At 55.8% G+C, this 25,906-nt stretch overlaps 2 protein-coding genes across 3 annotated transcripts in view; one reads left to right on the top strand and one right to left on the bottom strand.

Annotated features, from left to right (window-relative positions):
- afg3l2 (AFG3-like AAA ATPase 2) overlaps positions 1–25,906 on the top strand; it is a 511,786-nt gene that overhangs the window by 469,568 nt on the left and 16,312 nt on the right. The window lies entirely within an intron of this gene.
- klhl18 (kelch-like family member 18) overlaps positions 6,787–25,906 on the bottom strand; it is a 28,641-nt gene continuing 9,521 nt past the window's right edge. The window contains exons 3-11 of the mRNA XM_072462187.1: positions 18,876–19,016; positions 13,440–13,638; positions 13,060–13,217; positions 12,623–12,756; positions 12,325–12,547; positions 9,917–10,021; positions 9,161–9,272; positions 8,760–8,969; positions 6,787–7,193 (exon numbers count right to left, since the gene is read on the bottom strand). Of these exons, the coding sequence (XP_072318288.1) occupies positions 7,017–7,193; positions 8,760–8,969; positions 9,161–9,272; positions 9,917–10,021; positions 12,325–12,547; positions 12,623–12,756; positions 13,060–13,217; positions 13,440–13,638; positions 18,876–19,016 (1,459 nt within the window). The 3' untranslated portion in view covers positions 6,787–7,016. The remainder of the gene's footprint in view (positions 7,194–8,759; positions 8,970–9,160; positions 9,273–9,916; positions 10,022–12,324; positions 12,548–12,622; positions 12,757–13,059; positions 13,218–13,439; positions 13,639–18,875; positions 19,017–25,906) is intronic.

The raw sequence follows: 25,906 nt of genomic DNA, 5'->3' as shown, positions 1-25,906 counted from the left end.
AGTGTGGAGAGAGTGGAGAGAGAGTGGAGAGAGAGTGGAGAGAGAGTGGAGAGAGTGGAGAGTGTGGAGAGAGTGTAGAGAGAGTGTAGAGAGGGTGTGAAGAGAGTGTGAAGAGAGTGTGAAGAGAGTGGAGAGAGTGGAGAGAGTGGAGAGAGAGTGGAGAGAGTGTGGAGAGAGTGTGGAGAGAGAGAGAGTGGAGAGAGAGTGGAGAGAAGTGTGGAGAGAGTGTGGAGAGAGTGGAGAGAGAGTGGAGAGAGAGTGGAGAGAGAGTGGAGAGAGAGTGGAGAGTGTGGAGAGAGTGTGAAGAGAGTGTGAGAGAGAGTGGAGAGGAGAGAGTGGAGAGAGAGTGGAGAGAGAGTGGAGAGAGAGTGGAGAGAGTGGAGAGAGAGTGGAGAGAGAGTGTGGAGAGAGTGTGGAGAGAGTGGAGAGAGTGGAGAGTGGAGAGAGAGTGTGGAGAGAGTGTGGAGAGAGTGTGGAGAGTGTGAGAGAAGTGTGGAGAGAGTGTGGAGAGAGTGGGAGAGTGGAGAGAGTGTGGAGAGAGTGGAGAGAGTGTGGGAGAGTGGAGAGAGTGGAGAGTGTGGAGAGTGTGGAGAGAGAGAGTGGAGAGAGTGGAGAGAGTGTGAAGAGAGTGTGGGGAGAGTGTGGAGAGAGTGTGGAGAGAGAGTGGAGAGAGAGTGGAGAGTGTGTAGAGAGTGTGGAGAGATTGGAGAGAGTGTGAAGAGAGTGGAGAGAGTGTGGGGAGAGTGTGGGGAGAGTGTGGAGAGAGTGTGGAGAGATTGGAGAGAGTGTGGAGAGATTGGAGAGAGTGTGAAGAGAGTGGAGAGAGAGTGGAGAGAGAGTGGAGAGTGTGGAGAGTGTGGAGAGAGTGTGGAGAGAGTGGAGAGAGAGTGGAGAGAGAGTGTGGAGAGTGTGGAGAGAGTGTGGAGAGAGTGTGGAGAGATTGGAGAGAGTGTGAGAGAGTGGAGAGAGAGTGGAGAGAGTGTGGAGAGAGTGTAGAGAGAGAGTGGAGAGAGAGTGGAGAGAGAGTGGAGAGAGAGTGGAGAGAGTGGAGAGTGTGGAGAGAGTGTAGAGAGAGTGTAGAGAGGGTGTGAAGAGAGTGTGAAGAGAGTGTGAAGAGAGTGGAGAGAGTGTGGAGAGAGTGGAGAGAGAGTGGAGAGAGTGTGGAGAGAGTGTGGAGAGAGAGTGGAGAGAGAGTGGAGAGAGAGTGGAGAGAAGTGTGGAGAGAGTGTGGAGAGAGTGGAGAGAGAGTGGAGAGAGAGTGGAGAGAGAGTGGAGAGAGTGTAGAGAGTGTGGAGAGAGTGTGAAGAGAGTGTGAGAGAGTGTGAAGAGAGTGTGGAGAGAGAGTGGAGAGAGAGTGGAGAGAGTGTGGAGAGAGAGTGGAGAGAGAGTGGAGAGAGTGTGGAGAGAGAGTGTGGAGAGAGAGTGGAGAGAGTGGGGAAGAGAGTGGAGAGAGAGTGGAGAGAGAGTGGAGAGAGAGTGGAGAGAGAGTGGAGAGAGAGTGGAGAGAGTGTAGAGTTGTAGAGAGTGTGGAGAGAGAGTGGAGAGAGAGTGGAGAGAGAGTGGAGAGAGAGTGGGGAGAGAGTGGGGAGAGAGTGGAGAGAGTGTGGAGAGAGAGTGGAGAGAGAGTGGAGAGAGTGTGGAGAGAGTGTGGAGAGAGAGTGGAGAGAGAGTGGAGAGAGTGTAGAGAGAGTGGAGAGAGTGTGGAGAGTGTGAGAGAGTGTGGAGAGAGTGGAGAGAGTGTGGAGAGTGGAGAGAGAGTGTGGAGAGAGTGTGGAGAGAGTGGAGAGAGTGTGGAGAGAGTGGAGAGAGTTGAGAGAGTGTGGAGAGAGTGGAGAGAGTGTGGAGAGTGGAGAGAGAGTGTGGAGAGAGTGTGGAGAGAGTGTGGAGAGTGTGAGAGAAGTGTGGAGAGAGTGGGGAGAGTGGAGAGAGTGTGGAGAGTGGAGAGAGTGGAGAGAGTGTGGAGAGAGTGTGGAGAGAGTGTGGAGAGTGGAGAGAGTGGAGAGAGTGGAGAGAGTGTGGAGAGAGTGTGGAGAGAGTGTGGGGAGAGTGTGGGGAGAGAGTGTGGAGAGAGTGTGGAGAGAGTGGAGAGAGTGTGGAGAGAGAGTGTGGAGAGTGTGGAGAGAGTGGGAGAGTGGGAGAGTGTGGAGAGAGTGTAGAGAGTGTGGAGAGAGTGTGAAGAGAGTGTGGAGGTGTGGAGAGAGTGGAGAGAGAGTGGAGAGAGTGTGGAGAGAGAGTGGAGAGAGAGTGGAGAGAAGTGTGGAGAGAGTTGGAGAGAGAGTGGGAGAGTGTGGAGAGAGAGTGGAGAGAGAGTGGAGAGAGTGTGGAGAGAGTGGGGAGAGTGTGGAGAGTGTGGAGAGAGAGTGGAGAGAGTGTGGAGAGAGTGTGGAGAGAGTGTGGAGAGAGAGTGGGGAGAGTGTGGAGAGAGTGTGGAGAGAGAGTGGAGAGAGAGTGGAGAGAGTGGAGAGAGTGTGGAGAGAGAGTGGAGAGAGAGTGGGGAGAGAGTGGAGAGAGTGTGGAGAGAGAGTGGAGAGAGAGTGGAGAGAGTGTGGAGAGAGAGTGGAGAGAGTGTGGAGAGAGAGTGGAGAGAGTGTGGAGAGTGTGGAGAGAGTGGGAGAGTGTGGAGAGAGTGGAGAGAGTGTGGAGTGGAGAGAGAGTGGGGAGAGTGGAGAGAGAGTGGAGAGAGTGTGGAGAGAGTGTGGAGAGAGTGTGGAGAGAGTGTGGAGAGAGTGGGGAGAGTGGAGAGAGTGGAGAGAGAGTGGGGAGAGTGGAGAGTGTGGAGAGAGTGTGGAGAGAGTGTAGAGAGAGTGTAGAGAGAGTGTAGAGAGAGTGTAGAGAGTGTGTAGAGAGTGTGTAGAGTGTAGAGAGAGTGTGGAGAGAGTGGAGAGAGTGTGAAGAGAGTGTGGAGAGAGTGTGGAGAGAGTGTGGAGAGAGAGTGGAGAGAGAGTGGAGAGTGTGTAGAGAGTGTGGAGAGTGTGGGGAGAGAGTGGAGAGAGAGTGGAGAGAGTGTAGAGAGAGTGTAGAGAGAGTGTGAAGAGAGTGGAGAGAGTGTGGAGAGAGTGGAGAGAGAGTGGAGAGAGTGTGGAGAGAGAGTGGAGAGAGAGTGGAGAGAGAGTGGAGAGAAAGTGTGGAGAGAAAGTGTGGAGAGTGTGTGGAGAGAGTGGAGAGAGTGTGGAGAGAGTGGAGAGAGTGGAGAGTGTGGAGAGAGAGTGTGGAGAGAGTGTGAAGAGAGTGTGAAGAGAGTGTGGAGAGTGTGGAGAGAGTGGAGAGTGTGGAGAGAGAGTGTAGAGAGAGTGTGGGGAGAGTGGAGAGAGTGTGGAGAGAGTGTAGAGAGAGTGTAGAGAGAGTGTGAAGAGAGTGTGAAGAGAGTGTGAAGAGAGTGGAGCGAGTGTGGAGAGAGAGTGGAGAGAGAGTGGAGAGAGTGTGAAGAGAGTGTGGAGAGTGTGGAGAGAGAGTGGAGAGAGAGTGGAGAGAGTGTGGAGAGAGAGTGGAGAGAGAGTGGAGAGAGTGTGAAGAGAGTGTGGAGAGTGTGGAGAGAGAGTGTGGAGAGAGAGTGTGAAGAGAGTGTGAAGAGAGTGTGAAGAGAGTGTGGAGAGAGTGGAGAGAGAGTGGAGAGAGAGTGGAGAGAGTGGAGAGTGTGGAGAGAGAGTGTGGAGAGAGAGTGGAGAGAGAGTGTGGAGAGAGAGTGTGGAGAGAGCGCATCATGACACTCACCAATGACACTGGGCCAATGTCCACCAGGGGACGAGTAGAGAGGAGATGAGGAGAGAGGAGACGAGTAGAGGAGATGAGGAGAGAGGAGACGAGTAGAGAGGAGACGAGGAGAGAGGAGATGAGGAGAGAGGAGACGAGTAGAGGAGATGAGGAGAGAAGAGACGAGACGAGGAGAGAGGTGACGAGGAGAGAGGTGACGAGGAGAGAGGAGATGAGGAGAGAGGAGACGAGAGAGAGGAGATGAGGAGAGGAGATGAGGAGAGAGGAGACGAGTAGAGAGGAGACGAGGAGAGAGGAGACGAGTAGAAGAGATGAGGAGAGAGGAGACGAGTAGAGAGGAGACGAGGAGAGAGGAGACGAGGAGAGAGGAGACGAGGAGAGAGGAGATGAGGAGAGAAGAGACGAGTAGAGGAGATGAGGAGAGAGGAGACGAGTAGAGAGGAGACGAGGAGAGAGGAGACGAGACGAGGAGAGAGGTGACGAGGAGAGAGGTGACGAGGAGAGAGGAGATGAGGAGAGAGGAGACGAGAGAGAGGAGATGAGGAGAGAGGAGACGAGTAGAGAGGAGACGAGGAGAGAGGAGACGAGTAGAGGAGACGAGGAGAGAGGAGACGAGTAGAGGAGATGAGGAGAGAGGAGACGAGTAGAGAGGAGACGAGGAGAGAGGAGACGAGGAGAGAGGAGACGAGACGAGGAGAGAGGTGACGCGGAGAGAGGTGACGAGGAGAGAGGAGATGAGGAGAGAGGAGACGAGAGAGAGGAGATGAGGAGAGATGAGGAGAGAGGAGACGAGTAGAGAGGAGACGAGGAGAGAGGAGACGAGGAGAGAGGAGACGAGGAGATGAGGAGAGAAGAGACGAGTAGAGGAGATGAGGAGAGAGGAGACGAGTAGAGAGGAGACGAGGAGAGAGGAGACGAGACGAGGAGAGAGGTGACGAGGAGAGAGGTGACGAGGAGAGAGGAGATGAGGAGAGAGGAGACGAGAGAGAGGAGATGAGGAGAGAGGAGACGAGTAGAGAGGAGACGAGGAGAGAGGAGACGAGTAGAGGAGATGAGGAGAGAGGAGACGAGGAGAGAGGTGACGAGGAGAGAGGAGATGAGGAGAGAGGAGACGAGAGAGAGGAGATGAGGAGAGAGGAGACGAGTAGAGGAGATGAGGAGAGAGGAGACGAGTAGAGAGGAGACGAGGAAAGAGGAGACGAGGAGAGAGGAGACGAGGAGAGAGGAGAAGAGGAGACGAGGAGAGAGGAGACGAGGAGAGAGGAGACGAGGAGAGAGGAGACTATGTGAGAGGAGAAGAGGAGACGAGGAGAGGAGACGAGGAGAGAGGAGACGAGGAGAGAGGAGACGAGGAGAGAGGTGACGAGGAGAGAGGAGACGAGGAGAGGAGATGAGGAGAGAGGAGACGAGGAGAGAGGAGACGAGGAGAGAGGAGACGAGGAGAGAGGTGACGAGGAGAGAGGAGACGAGGAGAGGAGATGAGGAGAGAGGAGACGAGGAGACGAGGAGAGGAGATGAGGAGAGAGGAGACGAGGAGAGAGGAGACGAGGAGAGAGGAGACGAGGAGATGAGGAGAGAGGAGACGAGGAGAGAGGAGACGAGGAGAGAGGAGACGAGGAGAGAGGTGACGAGGAGAGGAGATGAGGAGACGAGGAGAGAGGAGACGAGGAGAGAGGTGACGAGGAGAGGAGATGAGGAGAGAGGAGACGAGGGAAGAGGAGGAGAGGAGACGAGGAGAGAGGAGACGAGGAGAGAGGAGACGAGGAGACGATGTGAGAGGAGACGAGGAAAGAGACGAGGAGACGAGGAGAGAGGAGACGAGGAGAGAGGTGACGAGGAGAGAGGAGACGATGTGAGAGGAGAAGAGGAGACGAGGAGAGAGGAGACGAGGAGAGAGGAGACGAGGAGAGAGGAGACGAGGAGAGAGGAGACGAGGAGATGAGAAATGAACCCTGCGTCAATTCACCTGGAAGACCTGCGTCGGCCTCATGGAAGGACACGCCTCCATGGAAGGACACGCCTCCACAGCCCCATGGAAGGACACGCCTCCATGGAAGGACACGCCTCCACAGCCCCATGGAAGGACACGCCTCCATGGAAGGACACGCCTCCACAGCCCCATGGAAGGACACGCCTCCATGGAAGGACACGCCTCCACAGCCCCATGGAAGGACACGCCTCCATGGAAGGACACGCCTCCACAGCCCCATGGAAGGACACGCCTCCATGGAAGGACACGCCTCCACAGCCTTCCATGAGGCCGACAGAGGTCTTCCAGGTGAATTGACGCAGGGTTCATTTCTCATCTCCCCTCTCCTCGTCTCGCCTTCTGTCTCCTCCTCCTCTCTCACCCTCAGGTCCAACATGTCCCAGGTCCGGAGGGGCTTATGGGTGGAGGTCTGAGGGGAGGGGCCTATGGGTGGAGGTCTGAGGGGAGGGGCCTATGGGTGGAGGTCTGAGGGGAGGGGCCTATGGGTGGAGGTCTGAGGGGAGGGGCTTATGGGTGGAGGTCTGAGGGGAGGGGCTTATGGGTGGAGGTCTGAGGGGAGGGGCTTATGGGTGGAGGTCTGAGGGGAGGGGCCTATGGGTGGAGGTCTGAGGGGAGGGGCCTATGGGTGGAGGTCTGAGGGGAGGGGCTTATGGGTGGAGGTCTGAGGGGAGGGGCTTATGGGTGGAGGTCTGAGGGGAGGGGCTTATGGGTGGAGGTCTGAGGGGAGGGGCTTATGGGTGGAGGTCTGAGGGGAGGGGCTTATGGGTGGAGGTCTGAGGGGAGGGGCTTATGGGTGGAGGTCTGAGGGGAGGGGCTTATGGGTGGAGGGGAGGGGCTTTGTTGCCACTTCAGATTCTCGAAAGTTTGAAAAAAATTCACAATTTTCAGGAAAATGCAGGAGTTAAACCAATCAGAGAGCAGCAGCTTCACTCACAGACAAAGCCTAGTCACATGATGCGTGTGGAGCTCCTCCTCCTCTTCTTCACCTTCAGTCCACAACCAATCACAAGCTTTGATTCAATAATTTATTCATATTTAATTACATTATTTTCACCAAAGCCTCGGTTTGGAGCAGCTTCATTTGTCTCAGTCCGGTTCAGTCCGGTTCAGCCCGGTTCAGCCCGGTTCAGCCCGGTTCAGCCCGGTTCAGCCCGGTTCAGTCCGGTTCAGCCCGGTTCAGCCGGGGTCTGAGGTAAACATGTTCCTAAAACAGCAGCGTCCTCTGTATCGTATCAGAGTTTGGTCCAAACAGTTCCACTTCCTGTCGAAGCGGGGCCAGAGTCCTAGGGGTGGGGTTAAAGTTCAGGGGGCGGGGTCAGGACGGCGGCAGAGGCACACAGCCCACTCCCACGCCGCCCTGGTGGCAGCTCATGGGAGCGCAGAAACTCCACTGTCGACTCAAAGGACAAAAGCTCTCAGTGGAGCTGAGGTTAGACTGTCCATCGTATCCTCCAACGGCAAACAAGCGCCTCCCGCAGGCCACCAGAGACACCTGCAAGACAGAGACATTTATTAAAACAAGCGCCTCCTGCGTCCTCTCATGCGTCCCCTCATATGCCCTCTCATGCGTCTCCTCCTGCGTCCTCTCATGAGCCCCCTCATGCGTCCTCTCCTGCGTCCCCTCATGCGTCCCCTCCTGCGTCCTATCCTGCGTCCCCTCATGCGTCCCCTCATGCGTCTCCTCCTGCGTCCTCTCATGCGTCCCCTCCTGCGTCCTATCCTGCGTCCCCTCATGCGTCCCCTCATGCGTCCTCTCATGCGTCCCCTCCTGCGTCTCCTCATGCGTCCCCTCATATGCCCTCTCATACGTCCCCTCATGCGTTTCCTCATGTGTCCCCTCCTGCGTCCTCCCCTGCGTCCTCTCATGCGTCCCCTCCTGCGTCCTCTCATGCGTCCCCTCCTGCGTCTCCTCATGCGTCCCCTCATGCGTTTCCTCATGCGTCCTCTCATGTGTCCCCTCCTGCGTCCCCTCATGCGTCCTCTCATGCGTCTCCTCATGCGTCCCCTCATGCGTCCTCTCATGCGTCCCCTCCTGCGTCCTCTCATGCGTCCCCTCATGCCCTCTCATGTGTCCCCTCAAGCCCTCTCATGCGTCCCCTCATGCCCTCTCATGCGTCCCCTCATGCCCTCTCATGCGCCCCCTCATGCGTCCTCATGCGTCCTCTCATGCGTCCCCTCCTGCGTCCTCATGCGTCCTCTCATGCGTCTCCTCCTGCGTCTAGTCATGCGTCCCCTCCTGCGTCTCGTCATGCGTCCCCTCCTGCGTCCCCTCATATGCCCTTTCATGCGTCCTCATGCGTGCCCTCCTGCGTCCCCTCATGCGTCTCATGCGTCCCCTCATATGCCCTCTCATGCGTCCCCTCATGCGTCCTCTCATGCGTCTCCTCCTGCGTCTAGTCATGCGTCCCCTCCTGCGTCTAGTCATGCGTCCCCTCCTGCGTCCCCTCATATGCCCTTTCATGCGTCCCCTCATGCGTGCCCTCCTGCGTCCCCTCATGCGTCCTCTCCTGCGTCTCATGCGTCCCCTCATATGCCCTCTCATGTGTCCCCTCATGCGTCCCCTCATATGCCCTCTCATGCGTCCCCTCATGCGTCTCATGCGTCCCCTCATATGCCCTCTCATGCGTCCCCTCATATGCCCTCTCATGTGTCCCCTCATATGCCCTCTCATATGCCCTCTCATGCGTCCCCTCATGCGTCTCATGCGTCCCCTCATGCGTCCCCTCATATGCCCTCTCATGCGTCTCATGCGTCCCCTCATATGCCCTCTCATGTGTCCCCTCCTGCGTCTCATGCGTCCCCTCATATGCCCTCTCATGCGTCCCCTCATGCGTCCCCTCATGCGTCTCATGCGTCCCCTCATGCGTCTCATGCGTCCTCTCATATGCCCTCTCATGCGTCCCCTCATGCGTCTCATGCGTCCCCTCATGCGTCTCATGCGTCCTCTCATATGCCCTCTCATGCGTCCCCTCATGCGTCTCATGCGTCCCCTCATGCGTCTCATGCGTCTCATGCGTCCCCTCATATGCCCTCTCATGCGTCCCCTCCTGCGTCTCACCCGGCTGCGGCGCGTGCTCATGGCCACCAGGAGGCTCCACTGGCCAGTGTCGGAGCTGAAGACCTCGGCGCTGCTCAGGAAGGCGGAGCCATCGTAACCTCCGGCTACAAACAGCTGACCTCCGAGCGCGGCGGCGCCATGACGACAACGTTTGTTCAACATCGAGTGGAACGAGCCCCAACGAGCACTGTGATGACTGTAGCACTCCACCTGAGGTCAGAGGTCACACAGGTCAGAGGTCACACAGGTCAGAGGTCACACAGGTCAGAGGTCACCCAGGTCAGAGGTCACACAGGTCAGAGGTCACACAGGTCAGAGGGAAACAAGGAAGGAGCCTGAGGATTTGTCTGGGGAAATAAGGAGGAGCTTATTGAGGGGGAGGAGCCTGCAGGAGGACTGACCGTGTTGAAGATCTGAAGACCGTCATGGCCGCCGGACACAACGATGCGTCCGTCAAAAACCGTAACTCCAGCGGCGCTTCGACTCACGCTCATGTCTGTCACCAAGGTCCACCTGCACCAGGGTCACAACACAAGCCACAGGGTCACAACACAAGCCACAGGGTCACAACACAAGCCAACAGGGTCACAACACAAGCCACAGGGTCACAACACAAGCCAACAGGGTCACAACACAAGCCACAGGGTCACAACACAAGCCACAGGGTCACAACACAAGCCAACAGGGTCACAACACAAGCCACAGGGTCACAACACAAGCCAACAGGGTCACAACACAAGCCACAGGGTCACAACACAAGCCACAGGGTCACAACACAAGCCACAGGGTCACAACACAAGCCAACAGGGTCACAACACAAGCCACAGGGTCACAACACAAGCCACAGGGTCACAACACAAGCCACAGGGTCACAACACAAGCCACAGGGTCACAACACAAGCCACAGGGTCACAACACAAGCCAACAGGGTCACAACACAAGCCACAGGGTCACAACACAAGCCACAGGGTCACAACACAAGCCACAGGGTCACAACACAAGCCACAGGGTCACAACACAAGCCACAGGGTCACAACACAAGCCACAGGGTCACAACACAAGCCAACAGGGTCACAACACAAGCCACAGGGTCACAACACAAGCCACAGGGTCACAACACAAGCCACAGGGTCACAACACAAGCCACAGGGTCTTACCTGTCGGTCTCAGGTGAATAACACTCCACCGAGTTCAGTGAAGACTTTCCATCGTAGCCTCCACAAACGTAAATGTGTCCATCCAGGACCACCGTCCCCATCGCACTGAGGAGACAAGAACAGGGACTAAACCAGGACTAAACCAGGTCTAAACCAGGTCTAAACCAGGACTAAACCAGGTCCAAACCAGGACTAAACCGGGTCTAAACCGGGTCTAAACCGGGTCTAAACCGGGTCTAAACCAGGACTAAACCAGGACTAAACCAGGTCCAAACCAGGTCTAAACCAGGACTAAACCAGGTCCAAACCAGGACTAAACCGGGTCTAAACCGGGTCTAAACCGGGTCTAAACCGGGTCTAAACCGGGTCTAAACCAGGACTAAACCAGGACTAAACCAGGACTAAACCAGGTCCAAACCAGGACTAAACCAGGTCTAAACCAGGACTAAACCAGGACTAAACCACGACTAAACCACGACTAAACCAGGACTAAACCAGGACTAAACCAGGACTAAACCAGGTCTAAACCAGGACTAAACCAGGACTAAACCAGGACTAAACCAGGTCTAAACCAGGTCTAAACCAGGACTAAACCAGGTCTAAACCAGGACTAAACCAGGTCCAAACCAGGACTAAACCAGGTCTAAACCGGGTCTAAACCGGGTCTAAACCGGGTCTAAACCGGGTCTAAACCAGGACTAAACCAGGACTAAACCAGGACTAAACCAGGTCCAAACCAGGTCTAAACCAGGACTAAACCAGGTCCAAACCGGGACTAAACCGGGTCTAAACCGGGTCTAAACCGGGTCTAAACCGGGTCTAAACCGGGTCTAAACCAGGACTAAACCAGGACTAAACCAGGTCCAAACCAGGACTAAACCAGGTCTAAACCAGGACTAAACCACGACTAAACCAGGTCTAAACCAGGTCTAAACCAGGTCTAAACCAGGTCTAAACCAGGACTAAACCAGGACTAAACCAGGACTAAACCAGGTCTAAACCAGGACTAAACCAGGACTAAACCAGGACTAAACCAGGTCTAAACCAGGTCTAAACCAGGACTAAACCAGGTCTAAACCAGGACTAAACCAGGTCCAAACCAGGACTAAACCGGGTCTAAACCGGGTCTAAACCGGGTCTAAACCGGGTCTAAACCGGGTCTAAACCAGGACTAAACCAGGACTAAACCAGGTCCAAACCAGGTCTAAACCAGGACTAAACCAGGTCCAAACCAGGACTAAACCAGGTCTAAACCGGGTCTAAACCGGGTCTAAACCGGGTCTAAACCGGGTCTAAACCAGGACTAAACCAGGACTAAACCAGGACTAAACCAGGTCCAAACCAGGACTAAACCAGGTCTAAACCAGGTCTAAACCAGGTCTAAAACAGGACTAAAACAGGACTAAACAAGGTCTAAACCAGGACTAAACCAGGTCTAAACCAGGTCTAAACCAGGTCTAAACCAGGACTAAACCAGGTCTAAACCAGGACTAAACCAGGACTAAACCAGGTCCAAACCAGGACTAAACCAGGTCTAAACCAGGTCTAAACCAGGTCTAAAACAGGACTAAAACAGGACTAAACAAGGTCTAAACCAGGACTAAACCAGGTCTAAACCAGGTCTAAACCAGGTCTAAACCAGGACTAAACCAGGTCTAAACCAGGACTAAACCAGGACTAAACCAGGTCTAAACCAGGTCTAAACCAGGACTAAACCAGGTCTAAACCAGGTCTAAACCAGGTCTAAACCAGGTCTAAACCAGGACTAAACCAGGACTAAACCAGGTCTAAACCAGGTCTAAACCAGGACTAAACCAGGACTAAACCAGGTCTAAACCAGGTCCAAACCAGGACTAAACCAGGTCTAAACCAGGACTAAACCAGGACTAAACCAGGACTAAACCAGGACTAAACCAGGACTAAACCAGGTCTAAACCAGGTCTAAACCAGGTCTAAACCAGGTCTAAACCGGGTCTAAACCGGGTCTAAACCGGGACTAAACCGGGTCTATACCGGGTCTAAACCGGGTCTAAACCGGGTCTAAACCGGGTCTAAACCAGGACTAAACCAGGACTAAACCAGGACTAAACCAGGTCTAAACCAGGTCTAAACCAGGTCTAAACCAGGTCTAAACCAGGACTAAACCAGGTCTAAACCAGGACTAAACCAGGTCTAAACCAGGTCTAAACCAGGTCTAAACCAGGTCTAAATCAGGTCTAAACCAGGTCTAAATCAGGTTCAAACCAGGTCTAAACCAGGACTAAACCAGGTCTAAACCAGGTCTAAACCAGGTCTAAACCAGGACTAAACCAGGACTAAACCAGGACTAAACCAGGACTAAACCAGGACTAAACCAGGACTAAATCAGGTCTAAACCAGGACTAAACCAGGACTAAACCAGGACTCACCTGCGCTGGCAGCTCATACTCGAGACCCGGGTCCAGGCGTCAGTCTCTGGGTTGTAGACTTCGACGGTGCTGAGCCGTGATTGGCCGTCGTATCCTCCAATTGCATAGAGCAAACCGTTGACCACGGCCACGCCCACTCGGCTGCGGGCCGTTCTCATTGGCTGACATGGCTCCCAGAAGTTTGCCACAGGATCAAAGACCTCGACCAGGTTTAGTGAGTCTCCTGTGGACCAAAACTGGGTTCAAACACACGTATTCTGTCCCCTCTGGACCACACCCGGACCACCCCTGGACTCACCTGTGCTGCTGAGCCCACCCACTGCGTACAGCAGGCCACTCAAAGACGAACACACCCGGGGGCGGAGCTTAAAGGCAGGAAGGGGGCGGAGCTCTGGCATCAAGTGGAAATCCTTTGCTTCGTCCACGAGATCCCTGTAAAGACCAGGTTTAGCCTCGGAGCTAGCGAGCTAGCCTTGGCGCTAGCGAGCTAGCCTCGGAGCTAGCGAGCTAGCCTTGGCGCTAGTCTTGGGGCTAGCGAGCTAGCCTCGGACCTAGCGAGCTAGCCTTGGCGCTAGTCTCGGGGCTAGCGAGCTAGCCTTGTAAGCTAGCGAGCTAGCCTGGGCGCTAGCCTCTGAGCTAGTGAGCTAGCCTGGGCGCTAGCCTCTGAGCTAGTGAGCTAGCCTGGGCGCTAGCCTCTGAGCTAGTGAGCTAGCCTGGGCGCTAGCCTGGTCTTACCTGCACTTGTGGCAGCAGCGCAGGAGCTGGTCCTGCTGAACTCTGTCTGAGAGGAACTGAGGTCTGCACAGAGGAAGTCTGATCTGCTCCAGGAGCTCGGGAAGAACCACCTGACGACCCTGATCATGGTGGACCCAAGACAGGACCGCCTCAAAGACCTGTGGACCAGAGACCAGACCTGAGACCAGAGACAAGACCTGTGGACCAGAGACAAGACCTGTGGACCAGAGACAAGACCTGTGGACCAGAGACAAGACCTGTGGACCAGAGACAAGACCTGTGGACCAGAGACAAGACCTGAAACCAGAGACAAGACTAGAGACCAGACACCAGACCGGACCTGCTCCTCCGCCCCGCTGTAGTCTGGTTACGCTCCTCACCTGCTCCTCCGCCTTCACGTTCAGCTCGTCGCAGCTCGTCAGCTCCAGAAGTTGCTCCAAACTCAGAGCCAGAAACTCGTCCGACTCTGACACTTCCACAAAGTTCTGCTGCAGGAAACTGTTGGACGCTTCGTACAGCGACGTGCACATGAGCGTCTCAGCGAAGGAGCGCACGCCCAGCACGTTCAGGGGGTGGAGCCTGAAACACACGCGCAAGGTCCTGAAACACACGCGCAAGGTCCTGAAACACACGCGCAAGGTCCTGAAACACACGCGCAAGGTCCTGAAACACACGCGCAAGGTCCTGAAACACACGCCCAAGGTCCTGAAACACACGCGCAAGGTCCTGAAACACACGCGCAAGGTCCTGAAACACACGCGCAAGGTCCTGAAACACACGCCCAAGGTCCTGAAACACACGCGCAAGGTCCTGAAACACACGCGCAAGGTCCTGAAACACACGCGCAAGGTCCTGAAACACACGCGCAAGGTCCTGAAACACACGCGCAAGGTCCTGAAACACACGCGCAAGGTCCTGAAACACACGCGCAAGGTCCTGAAACACACGCGCACGGTCCTGAAACACACGCGCAAGGTCCTGAAACACACGCGCAAGGTCCTGAAACACACGGTCCTGAAACACACACACGGTCCTGAAACACACACACGGTCCTGAAACACACGGTCCTGAAACACACGGTCCTGAAACACACGGTCCTGAAACACACGGTCCTGAAACACACGGTCCTGAAACACACGGTCCTGAAACACACGCACGGTCCTGAAACACACGCGCAAGGTCCTGAAACACACGCGCAAGGTCCTGAAACACACGCGCAAGGTCCTGAAACACACGCGCACGGTCCTGAAACACACGGTCCTGAAACACACGGTCCTGAAACACACGGTCCTGAAACACACGGTCCTGAAACACACGGTCCTGAAACACACGGTCCTGAAACACACGGTCCTGAAACACACGGTCCTGAAACACACGGTCCTGAAACACACGGTCCTGAAACACACGGTCCTGAAACACACGGTCCTGAAACACACACACGGTCCTGAAACACACACACGGTCCTGAAACACACACACGGTCCTGAAACACACACACGGTCCTGAAACACACGGTCCTGAAACACACGGTCCTGAAACACACGGTCCTGAAACACACGGTCCTGAAACACACGCGCAAGGTCCTGAAACACACGCGCAAGGTCCTGAAACACACGCGCAAGGTCATGAAACACACGCGCAAGGTCATGAAACACACGCGCAAGGTCCTGAAACACACGCGCAAGGTCCTGAAACACACGCGCAAGGTCCTGAAACACACGGGCAAGGTCCTGAAACACACGGGCAAGGTCATGAAACACACGGGCAAGGTCCTGAAACACACGCGCAAGGTCCTGAAACACACGCGCAAGGTCCTGAAACACACGCGCAAGGTCCTGAAACACACGCGCAAGGTCCTGAAACACACGCGCAAGGTCCTGAAACACACGCGCAAGGTCCTGAAACACACGCGCAAGGTCCTGAAACACACGCGCAAGGTCCTGAAACACACGCGCAAGGTCCTGAAACACACGCGCAAGGTCCTGAAACACACGCGCAAGGTCCTGAAACACACGCGCAAGGTCCTGAAACACACACGCAAGGTCCTGAAACACACACGCAAGGTCCTGAAACACACACGCAAGGTCCTGAAACACACACGCAAGGTCCTGAAACACACACGCAAGGTCCTGAAACACACACGCAAGGTCCTGAAACACAAAACACACGCAAGGTCCTGAAACACACACGCAAGGTCCTGAAACACACACGCAAGGTCCTGAAACACACACGCAAGGTCCTGAAACACACACGCAAGGTCCTGAAACACACACGCAAGGTCCTGAAACACACGCATGGTCCTGAAACACACGCATGGTCCTGAAACACACGCATGGTCCTGAAAAACACGCATGGTCCTGAAACACACGCATGGTCCTGAAACACACGCATGGTCCTGAAACACACGCATGGTCCTGAAACACACGCATGGTCCTGAAACACACGCAAGGTCCTAAAACACACGCGCAAGGTCCTGAAACACACGCGCAAGGTCCTGAAACACACGCGCAAGGTCCTGAAACACACGCGCAAGGTCATGAAACACACGCGCAAGGTCATGAAACACACGCGCAAGGTCATGAAACACACGCGCAAGGTCCTGAAACACACGCGCAAGGTCCTGAAACACACGCGCAAGATCCTGAAACACACGCGCAAGATCCTGAAACACATGCAAGGTCCTGAAACACACGCAAGGTCCTGAAACACACGGGCAAGGTCCTGAAACACACGCGCAAGGTCCTGAAACACACGCGCAAGGTCCTGAAACACACAGGCAAGGTCCTGAAACACACAGGCAAGGTCCTGAAACACACAGGCAAGGTCCTGAAACACACAGGCAAGGTCCTGAAACACACAGGCAAGGTCCTGAAACACACAGTCCTGAAACACACGGTCCTGAAACACACGGTCCTGAAACACACGGTCCTGAAACACACGCAAGGTCCTGAAACACACGCAAGGTCCTGAAACACACGCACGGTCCTGAAACACACGGTCCTGAAACACACGGTCCTGAAACACACGGTCCTGAAACACACACACGGTCCTGAAACACACACACGGTCCTGAAACACACACACGGTCCTGAAACACGCAAGGTCCTGAAACACGCAAGGTCCTGAAACACGCAAGGTCCTGAAACACACGGTCCTGAAACACACGGTCCTGAAACACACGGTCCTGAAACACACGGTCCTGAAACACACGCGCAAGGTCCTGAAACACACGCGCAAGGTCCTGAAACACACGCGCAAGGTCCTGAAACACACGCGCAAGGTCCTGAAACACACGCGCAAGGTCCTGAAACACACGCGCAAGGTCCTGAAACACACGCGCAAGGTCCTGAAACACACGCGCAAGGTCATGAAACACACGCGCAAGGTCATGAAACACGCGCAAGGTCATGAAACACGCGCAAGGTCCTGAAACACACACGCAAGATCCTGAAACACACACGCAAGATCCTGAAACACACGCAAGGTCCTGAAACACACGCAAGGTCCTGAAACACACGCAAGGTCCTGAAACACACGCGCAAGGTCCTGAAACACACGCGCAAGGTCCTGAAACACACGCGCAAGGTCCTGAAACACACGCGCAAGGTCCTGAAACACACGCGCAAGGTCCTGAAACACACACGCAAGGTCCTGAAACACACGCGCAAGGTCCTGAAACACACACGCAAGGTCCTGAAACACACGCGCAAGGTCCTGAAACACACGCGCAAGGTCCTGAAACACACGCGCAAGGTCCTGAAACACACACGCAAGGTCCTGAAACACAAAACACACGCAAGGTCCTGAAACACACACGCAAGGTCCTGAAACACACACGCAAGGTCCTGAAACACACACGCAAGGTCCTGAAACACACACGCATGGTCCTGAAACACACGCATGGTCCTGAAACACACGCATGGTCCTGAAACACACGCATGGTCCTGAAACACACGCATGGTCCTGAAACACACGTATGGTCCTGAAACACACACATGGTCCTGAAACACACGCAAGGTCCTGAAACACACGCAAGGTCCTGAAACACACGCGCAAGGTCCTGAAACACACGCGCAAGGTCCTGAAACACACGCGCAAGGTCATGAAACACACGCGCAAGGTCATGAAACACACGCGCAAGGTCCTGAAACACACTCGCAAGATCCTGAAACACACGCGCAAGGTCCTGAAACACACGGGCAAGGTCCTGAAACACACGCGCAAGGTCCTGAAACACACGCGCAAGGTCCTGAAACACACACGCAAGGTCCAAGGTCCTGAAACACACAGGCAAGGTCCTGAAACACACAGGCAAGGTCCTGAAACACACGCAAGGTCCTGAAACACACGCAATGTCCTGAAACACACACGCAAGGTCCTGAAACACACGGTCCTGAAACACACGGTCCTGAAACACACGCAAGGTCCTGAAACACACGCAAGGTCCTGAAACACACGGAAGGTCCTGAAACACACGGTCCTGAAACACGCAAGGTCCTGAAACATACGCAAGGTCCTGAAACACACGGTCCTGAAACACACGGTCCTGAAACACACGGTCCTGAAACACACGCAAGGTCCTGAAACACACGCAAGGTCCTGAAACACACGCAAGGTCCTGAAACACACGCAAGGTCCTGAAACACACGGTCCTGAAACACACGGTCCTGAAACACACAAGGTCCTGAAACACACGCAAGGTCCTTAAACACACGGTCCTGAAACACACGGTCCTGAAACACACGCAAGGTCCTGAAACACACGCAACGTCCTGAAACACACACAACGTCCTGAAACACACGCAACGTCCTGAAACACACGCAAGGTCCTGAAACACACGGTCCTGAAACACACGGTCCTGAAACACACGCAAGGTCCTGAAACACACGGTCCTGAAACACACGGTCCTGAAACACACGCAAGGTCCTGAAACACACGCACGGTCCTGAAACACACGGTCCTGAAACACACGGTCCTGAAACACACGCAAGGTCCTGAAACACACGGTCCTGAAACACACGGTCCTGAAACACACGGTCCTGAAACACACGGTCCTGAAACACACGCGCAAGGTCCTGAAACACACACGCAAGGTCCTGAAACACACACGCAAGGTCCGGAAACACACACACAACGTCCTGAAACACACACAACGTCCTGAAACACACACAACGTCCTGAAACACACGCAAGGTCCTGAAACACACGCAAGGTCCTGAAACACACACGCAACGTGTTGTGCGTCTCCTGCGTATGCCTTGTGTGTGTCTCTTGTGTTGTGTGCGTCTCTTGTGCGTCTCTTGTGTGCGTCTCTTGTGTGCGTCTCTTGTGTTGTGTTGTTTCTTGTGCGTCTCTTGAGCGTCTCTCTTGTGTGCCTCGTGTGTGTGTCTCTCGTGTCTCTTGTGTGTGTCTCTCGTGTCTCTTGTGTGTGTGTCTCATGTCTCTTGTGTGTGTGTCTCATGTCTCTCGTGTGTGTGGCCCTCGGTTGTGTCATGTGTCTCATGTGTCTCTCTCGTTTCTCTCGTGTGTCTCTCGTGTGTCTCTCGTGTGTCTCTCGTGTGTCTCTCGTGTGTCTCTCGTGTCTCGTGTGTCTCGTGTGTCTCTCGTGTGTCTCTCGTGTGTCTCTCGTGTGTCTCGTGTGTCTCTCGTGTCTCTCGTGTCTCTCGTGTCTCTCGTGTCTCGTGTGTCTCGTGTGTCTCTCGTGTGTCTCTCGTGTCTCTCGTGTGTCTCTCGTGTCTCTCGTGTGTCTCTCGTGTCTCTCGTGTCTCTCGTGTCTCTCGTGTCTCTCGTGTGTCTCTCGTGTGTCTCTCGTGTCTCACCGCTGCTGGAGGAAGGTACAACACGCCTCCTTCACGTTCTGCAGCTGGAGGAAACTCGCTCCCATCAGGAGGTTCTGGACGTTCTGTTGGTCGATGGCGATGTGTCCACTGTACGCAAAGTTTATGAGAGCTTCCAGAGCACTGAGGAGAACAGGAGAACGTCAGGGGGACGTCAGGAGGACGTCAGGGGGACGTCAGGAGAACGTCAGGGGGACGTCAGGGGGACGTCAGGAGAACGTCAGGAAAACGTCAGGGGGACGTCAGGAGGACGTCAGGAGGACGTCAGGGGGACGTCAGGAGAACGTCAGGAAAACGTCAGGGGGACGTCAGGGGGACGTCAGGAGAACGTCAGGAAAACGTCAGGAAAACGTCAGGAGAACGTCAGGAGAACGTCAGGGGAACGTCAGGGGAACGTGAGGGGAACGTCAGGAGAACATCAGGGGAACGTCAGGGGAACGTCAGGGGAACGTCAGGGGAACGTCAGGAAAACGTCAGGAAAACGTCAGGAGAACGTCAGGAGAACGTCAGGAAAACGTCGGGGAACATTAGGAAAACGTCAGGGGAACGTCAGGGGGACGTCAGGAGGACGTCAGGAGGACGTCAGGAGGACGTCAGGGGGACGTCAGGAGAACGTCAGGAAAAGGTCAGGGGGACGTCAGGAGAACGTCAGGAAAACGTCAGGAAAACGTCAGGAGAACGTCAGGGGAACGTCAGGGGAACGTCAGGAGAACATCAGGGGAACGTCAGGGGAACGTCAGGAGGACGTCAGGGGGACGTCAGGAGAACGTCAGGGGGACGTCAGGGGGACGTCAGGAGAACGTCAGGAAAACGTCAGGGGGACGTCAGGAGGACGTCAGGAGGACGTCAGGGGGACGTCAGGAGAACGTCAGGAAAACGTCAGGGGGACGTCAGGGGGACGTCAGGAGAACGTCAGGAAAACGTCAGGAAAACGTCAGGAGAACGTCAGGAGAACGTCAGGGGAACGTCAGGGGAACGTGAGGGGAACGTCAGGAGAACATCAGGGGAACGTCAGGGGAACGTCAGGGGAACGTCAGGGGAACGTCAGGAAAACGTCAGGAAAACGTCAGGAGAACGTCAGGAAAACGTCGGGGAACATTAGGAAAACGTCAGGGGAACGTCAGGGGGACGTCAGGAGGACGTCAGGAGGACGTCAGGAGGACGTCAGGGGGACGTCAGGAGAACGTCAGGAAAAGGTCAGGGGGACGTCAGGAGAACGTCAGGAAAACGTCAGGAAAACGTCAGGAGAACGTCAGGGGAACGTCAGGGGAACGTCAGGAGAACATCAGGGGAACGTCAGGGGAACGTCAGGAGGACGTCAGGGGGACGTCAGGAGAACGTCAGGGGGACGTCAGGGGGACGTCAGGAGAACGTCAGGAAAACGTCAGGGGGACGTCAGGAGGACGTCAGGAGGACGTCAGGGGGACGTCAGGAGAACGTCAGGAAAACGTCAGGGGGACGTCAGGGGGACGTCAGGAGAACGTCAGGAAAACGTCAGGAAAACGTCAGGAGAACGTCAGGAGAACGTCAGGGGAACGTCAGGGGAACGTGAGGGGAACGTCAGGAGAACATCAGGGGAACGTCAGGGGAACGTCAGGGGAACGTCAGGGGAACGTCAGGGGAACGTCAGGAAAACGTCAGGAAAACGTCAGGAGAACGTCAGGAAAACGTCGGGGAACATTAGGAAAACGTCAGGGGAACGTCAGGGGGACGTCAGGAGGACGTCAGGGGGACGTCAGGAGAACGTCAGGGGGACGTCAGGGGGACGTCAGGAGAACGTCAGGGGGACGTCAGGAGGACGTCAGGAGGACGTCAGGGGGACGTCAGGAGAACGTCAGGAAAAGGTCAGGGGGACGTCAGGAGAACGTCAGGAAAACGTCAGGAAAACGTCAGGAGAACGTCAGGAGAACGTCAGGGGAACGTCAGGAGAACATCAGGGGAACGTCAGGGGAACGTCAGGAGGACGTCAGGGGGACGTCAGGAGAACGTCAGGGGGACGTCAGGAGAACGTCAGGAAAACGTCAGGGGGACGTCAGGAGGACGTCAGGAGGACGTCAGGGGGACGTCAGGAGAACGTCAGGAAAACGTCAGGGGGACGTCAGGGGGACGTCAGGAGAACGTCAGGAAAACGTCAGGAAAACGTCAGGAGAACGTCAGGAGAACGTCAGGGGAACGTCAGGGGAACGTGAGGGGAACGTCAGGAGAACATCAGGGGAACGTCAGGGGAACGTCAGGGGAACGTCAGGAAAACGTCAGGAAAACGTCAGGAGAACGTCAGGAAAACGTCAGGAGAACGTCAGGAAAACGTCGGGGAACATTAGGAAAACGTCAGGGGAACGTCAGGGGGACGTCAGGAGGACGTCAGGGGGACGTCAGGAGAACGTCAGGGGGACGTCAGGGGGACGTCAGGAGAACGTCAGGGGGACGTCAGGAGGACGTCAGGAGGACGTCAGGGGGACGTCAGGAGAACGTCAGGAAAAGGTCAGGGGGACGTCAGGAGAACGTCAGGAAAACGTCAGGAGAACGTCAGGAGAACGTCAGGGGAACGTCAGGAGAACATCAGGGGAACGTCAGGGGAACGTCAGGGGAGCGTCAGGGGAACGTCAGGGGAACGTCAGGAAAACGTCAGGAAAACGTCAGGAGAACGTCAGGAGAACGTCAGGAGAACGTCAGGAAAACGTCGGGGAACATTAGGAAAACGTCAGGGGAACGTCAGGGGAACGTCAGGAAAACGTCAGGAGAACGTCAGGGGGACGTCAGGAGAACGTCAGGGGAACGTCAGGGGAACGTCAGAACGCCAGGAGAAAGTCAGGGGAATGTCAGGAGAACGCCAGGAGAACGCCAGGAGAACGCCAGGAGAACGCCAGGGGAACGTCAGGAGAACGCCAGGAGAACATCAGGGGAACGTGAGGAGAACGTCAGGAGAACGCCAGGAGAACGTCAGGGGAACGTCAGGAGAACGTCAGGGGGACGTCAGGGGGACGTCAGGAGGACGTCAGGGGGACGTCAGGAGAATGTCAGGGGGACGTCAGGAGAACGTCAGGAAAACGTCAGGAAAACGTCAGGGGGACGTCAGGAGGACGTCAGGGGGACGTCAGGAGAACGTCAGGAAAACGTCAGGGGGACGTCAGGAGAACATCAGGAAAACGTCAGGAGAACGTCAGGGGAACGTCAGGAGAACGTCAGGAAAACGTCAGGAGAACGTCAGGGGAACGTCAGGGGAACGTCAGGAGAACGTCAGGGGAACGTCAGGGGAACGTCAGGAGAACGTCAGGAAAACGTCAGGAGAACGTCAGGAGAACGTCAGGAAAACGTCAGGAAAACGTCAGGAAAACGTCTGGAAAAAATGAGGAAAACGTCAGGAGAACGTCAGGAAAACGTCGGGGAACATTAGGAAAACGTCAGGGGAACGTCAGGAAAACGTCAGGAGAACGTCAGGGGGACGTCAGGAGAACGTCATGGGAACGTCAGAACACCAGGAGAAAGTCAGGGGAATGTCAGGAGAACGCCAGGAGAACGCCAGGGGAACGTCAGGAGAACGCCAGGAGAACGCCAGGAGAACATCAGGGGAACGTGAGGAGAACGTCAGGAGAACCCCAGGAGAACGTCAGGGGAACGTCAGGAGAACGTCAGGGGAACTCCAGGAGAACGCCAGGAGAACGTCAGGGGAACGCCAGGAGAACGTCAGGGGAACGTCAGGGGAACGTCAGGGGAACGCCAGGAGAACGCCAGGGGAACGTCAGGGGAACGTCAGGAGAACGTCAGGGGAACGTCAGGAGAACGTCAGGGGAACGTCAGGAGAACGTCAGGGGAACGCCTGGAGAACGTTAGGAATGTCAGGGGAACAGGAGAATGTCAGGGGAACGTCAGGAGAACGTTAAGACAACGTCAGGAGAACACCAGGAGAAGATCAGGGGAACGTCAGGAGAACGCCAGGGGAACGTCAGGAGAACGCCAGGAGAACGCCAGGAGAACGCCAGGGGAACATCAGGGGAACGTGAGGAGAACGTCAGGGGAACGTCAGGAGAACGTCAGGAGAACGTCAGGGGAACGTCAGGGGAACGTCAGGGGAACGTCAGGAGAACAGGAGAACGTCAGGGGAACGCCTGGAGAACGTTAGGAGAACGTCAGGGGAACGTCAGGGGAACGTCAGGGGAACGTCAGGAGAACAGGAGAACGTCAGGGGAACGCCTGGAGAACGTTAGGAGAACGTCAGGGGAACGTCAGGGGAACGTCAAGAGAACGTCAGGAGAACGTCAGGGGAACGCCAGGGGAACGTCAGGAGAACGTCAGGGGAACGTCAGGGGGACGTCAGGGGGACGTCAGGAGAACGTCAGGGGGACGTCAGGGGGACGTCAGGAGGACGTCAGGAGGACGTCAGGGGGACGTCAGGAGAACGTCAGGAAAACGTCAGGAAAACGTCAGGGGGACGTCAGGAGAACGTCAGGAAAACGTCAGGAAAACGTCAGGAGAACGTCAGGAGAACGTCAGGGGAACGTCAGGAGAACATCAGGGGAACGTCAGGGGAACGTCAGGGGAGCGTCAGGGGAACGTCAGGGGAACGTCAGGAAAACGTCAGGAAAACGTCAGGAGAACGTCAGGAAAACGTCGGGGAACATTAGGAAAACGTCAGGGGAACGTCAGGGGAACGTCAGGAAAACGCCAGGAGAAAGTCAGGGGAATGTCAGGAGAACGCCAGGAGAACGCCAGGAGAACGTCAGGGGAACGCCAGGAGAACATCAGGGGAACGTGAGGAGAACGTCAGGAGAACACCAGGAGAACGTCAGGGGAACGTCAGGAGAACGTCAGGGGGACGTCAGGGGGACGTCAGGAGGACGTCAGGGGGACGTCAGGAGAATGTCAGGGGGACGTCAGGAGAACGTCAGGAAAACGTCAGGAAAACGTCAGGGGGACGTCAGGAGGACGTCAGGGGGACGTCAGGAGAACGTCAGGAAAACGTCAGGGGGACGTCAGGAGAACATCAGGAAAACGTCAGGAGAACGTCAGGGGAACGTCAGGAGAACGTCAGGAAAACGTCAGGAGAACGTCAGGGGAACGTCAGGGGAACGTCAGGAGAACGTCAGGGGAACGTCAGGGGAACGTCAGGAGAACGTCAGGAAAACGTCAGGAGAACGTCAGGAGAACGTCAGGAAAACGTCAGGAAAACGTCTGGAAAAAATGAGGAAAACGTCAGGAGAACGTCAGGAAAACGTCAGGAAAACGTCGGGGAACATTAGGAAAACGTCAGGGGAACGTCAGGAAAACGTCAGGAGAACGTCAGGGGGACGTCAGGAGAACGTCATGGGAACGTCAGAACACCAGGAGAAAGTCAGGGGAATGTCAGGAGAACGCCAGGAGAACGCCAGGGGAACGTCAGGAGAACGCCAGTAGAACGCCAGGAGAACATCAGGGGAACGTGAGGAGAACGTCAGGAGAACCCCAGGAGAACGTCAGGGGAACGTCAGGAGAACGTCAGGGGAACTCCAGGAGAACGCCAGGAGAACGTCAGGGGAACGCCAGGAGAACGTCAGGGGAACGTCAGGGGAACGTCAGGGGAACGCCAGGAGAACGCCAGGGGAACGTCAGGGGAACGTCAGGAGAACGTCAGGGGAACGTCAGGAGAACGTCAGGGGAACGTCAGGAGAACGTCAGGGGAACGCCTGGAGAACGTTAGGAATGTCAGGGGAACAGGAGAATGTCAGGGGAACGTCAGGAGAACGTTAAGACAACGTCAGGAGAACACCAGGAGAACATCAGGGGAACGTCAGGAGAACGCCAGGGGAACGTCAGGAGAACGCCAGGAGAACGCCAGGAGAACGCCAGGGGAACATCAGGGGAACGTGAGGAGAACGTCAGGGGAACGTCAGGGGAACGTCAGGAGAACGTCAGGGGAACGTCAGGGGAACGTCAGGGGAACGTCAGGGGAACGTCAGGAGAACAGGAGAACGTCAGGGGAACGCCTGGAGAACGTTAGGAGAACGTCAGGGGAACGTCAGGGGAACGTCAGGGGAACGTCAGGGGAACGTCAAGAGAACGTCAGGGGAACGTCAGGGGAACGTCAGGGGAACGTCAGGAGAACAGGAGAACGTCAGGGGAACGCCTGGAGAACGTTAGGAGAACGTCAGGGGAACGTCAGGGGAACGTCAGGGGAACGTCAAGAGAACGTCAGGAGAACGTCAGGGGAACGCCAGGGGAACGTCAGGGGAACGTCAGGAGAACGTCAGGGGGACGTCAGGGGGACGTCAGGAGAACGTCAGGGGGACGTCAGGGGGACGTCAGGAGGACGTCAGGAGGACGTCAGGGGGACGTCAGGAGAACGTCAGGAAAACGTCAGGGGGACGTCAGGAGAACGTCAGGAAAACGTCAGGAAAACGTCAGGAGAACGTCAGGAGAACGTCAGGGGAACGTCAGGAGAACGTCAGGGGAACGTCAGGGGAACGTCAGGGGAACGTCAGGGGAGCGTCAGGGGAGCGTCAGGGGAGCGTCAGGAAAACGTCAGGAAAACGTCAGGAGAACGTCAGGAAAACGTCGGGGAACATTAGGAAAACGTCAGGGGAACGTCAGGGGAACGTCAGGAAAACGTCAGGAGAACGTCAGGGGGACGTCAGGAGAACGTCAGGGGAACGTCAGGGGAACGTCAGAACGCCAGGAGAAAGTCAGGGGAATGTCAGGAGAACGCCAGGAGAACGCCAGGAGAACGCCAGGGGAACGTCAGGAGAACGCCAGGAGAACATCAGGGGAACGTGAGGAGAACGTCAGGAGAACACCAGGAGAACGTCAGGGGAACGTCAGGAGAACGTCAGGGGGACGTCAGGAGGACGTCAGGGGGACGTCAGGAGAATGTCAGGGGGACGTCAGGAGAACGTCAGGAAAACGTCAGGGGGACGTCAGGAGGACGTCAGGGGGACGTCAGGAGAACGTCAGGAAAACGTCAGGGGGACGTCAGGAGAACATCAGGAAAACGTCAGGAGAACGTCAGAGGAACGTCAGGAGAACGTCAGGAAAACGTCAGG

The sequence above is a fragment of the Eucyclogobius newberryi genome, unplaced genomic scaffold (genome assembly GCF_026437365.1).
Source record: "Eucyclogobius newberryi isolate DKJ021-1_F unplaced genomic scaffold, fEucNew1.0.hap1 SCAF_39, whole genome shotgun sequence".
Taxonomy (NCBI): domain Eukaryota; kingdom Metazoa; phylum Chordata; class Actinopteri; order Gobiiformes; family Gobiidae; genus Eucyclogobius; species Eucyclogobius newberryi.
Note: the sequence above shows the minus strand (reverse complement) of the source record. Positions and strands in the feature narration are given on the sequence as shown.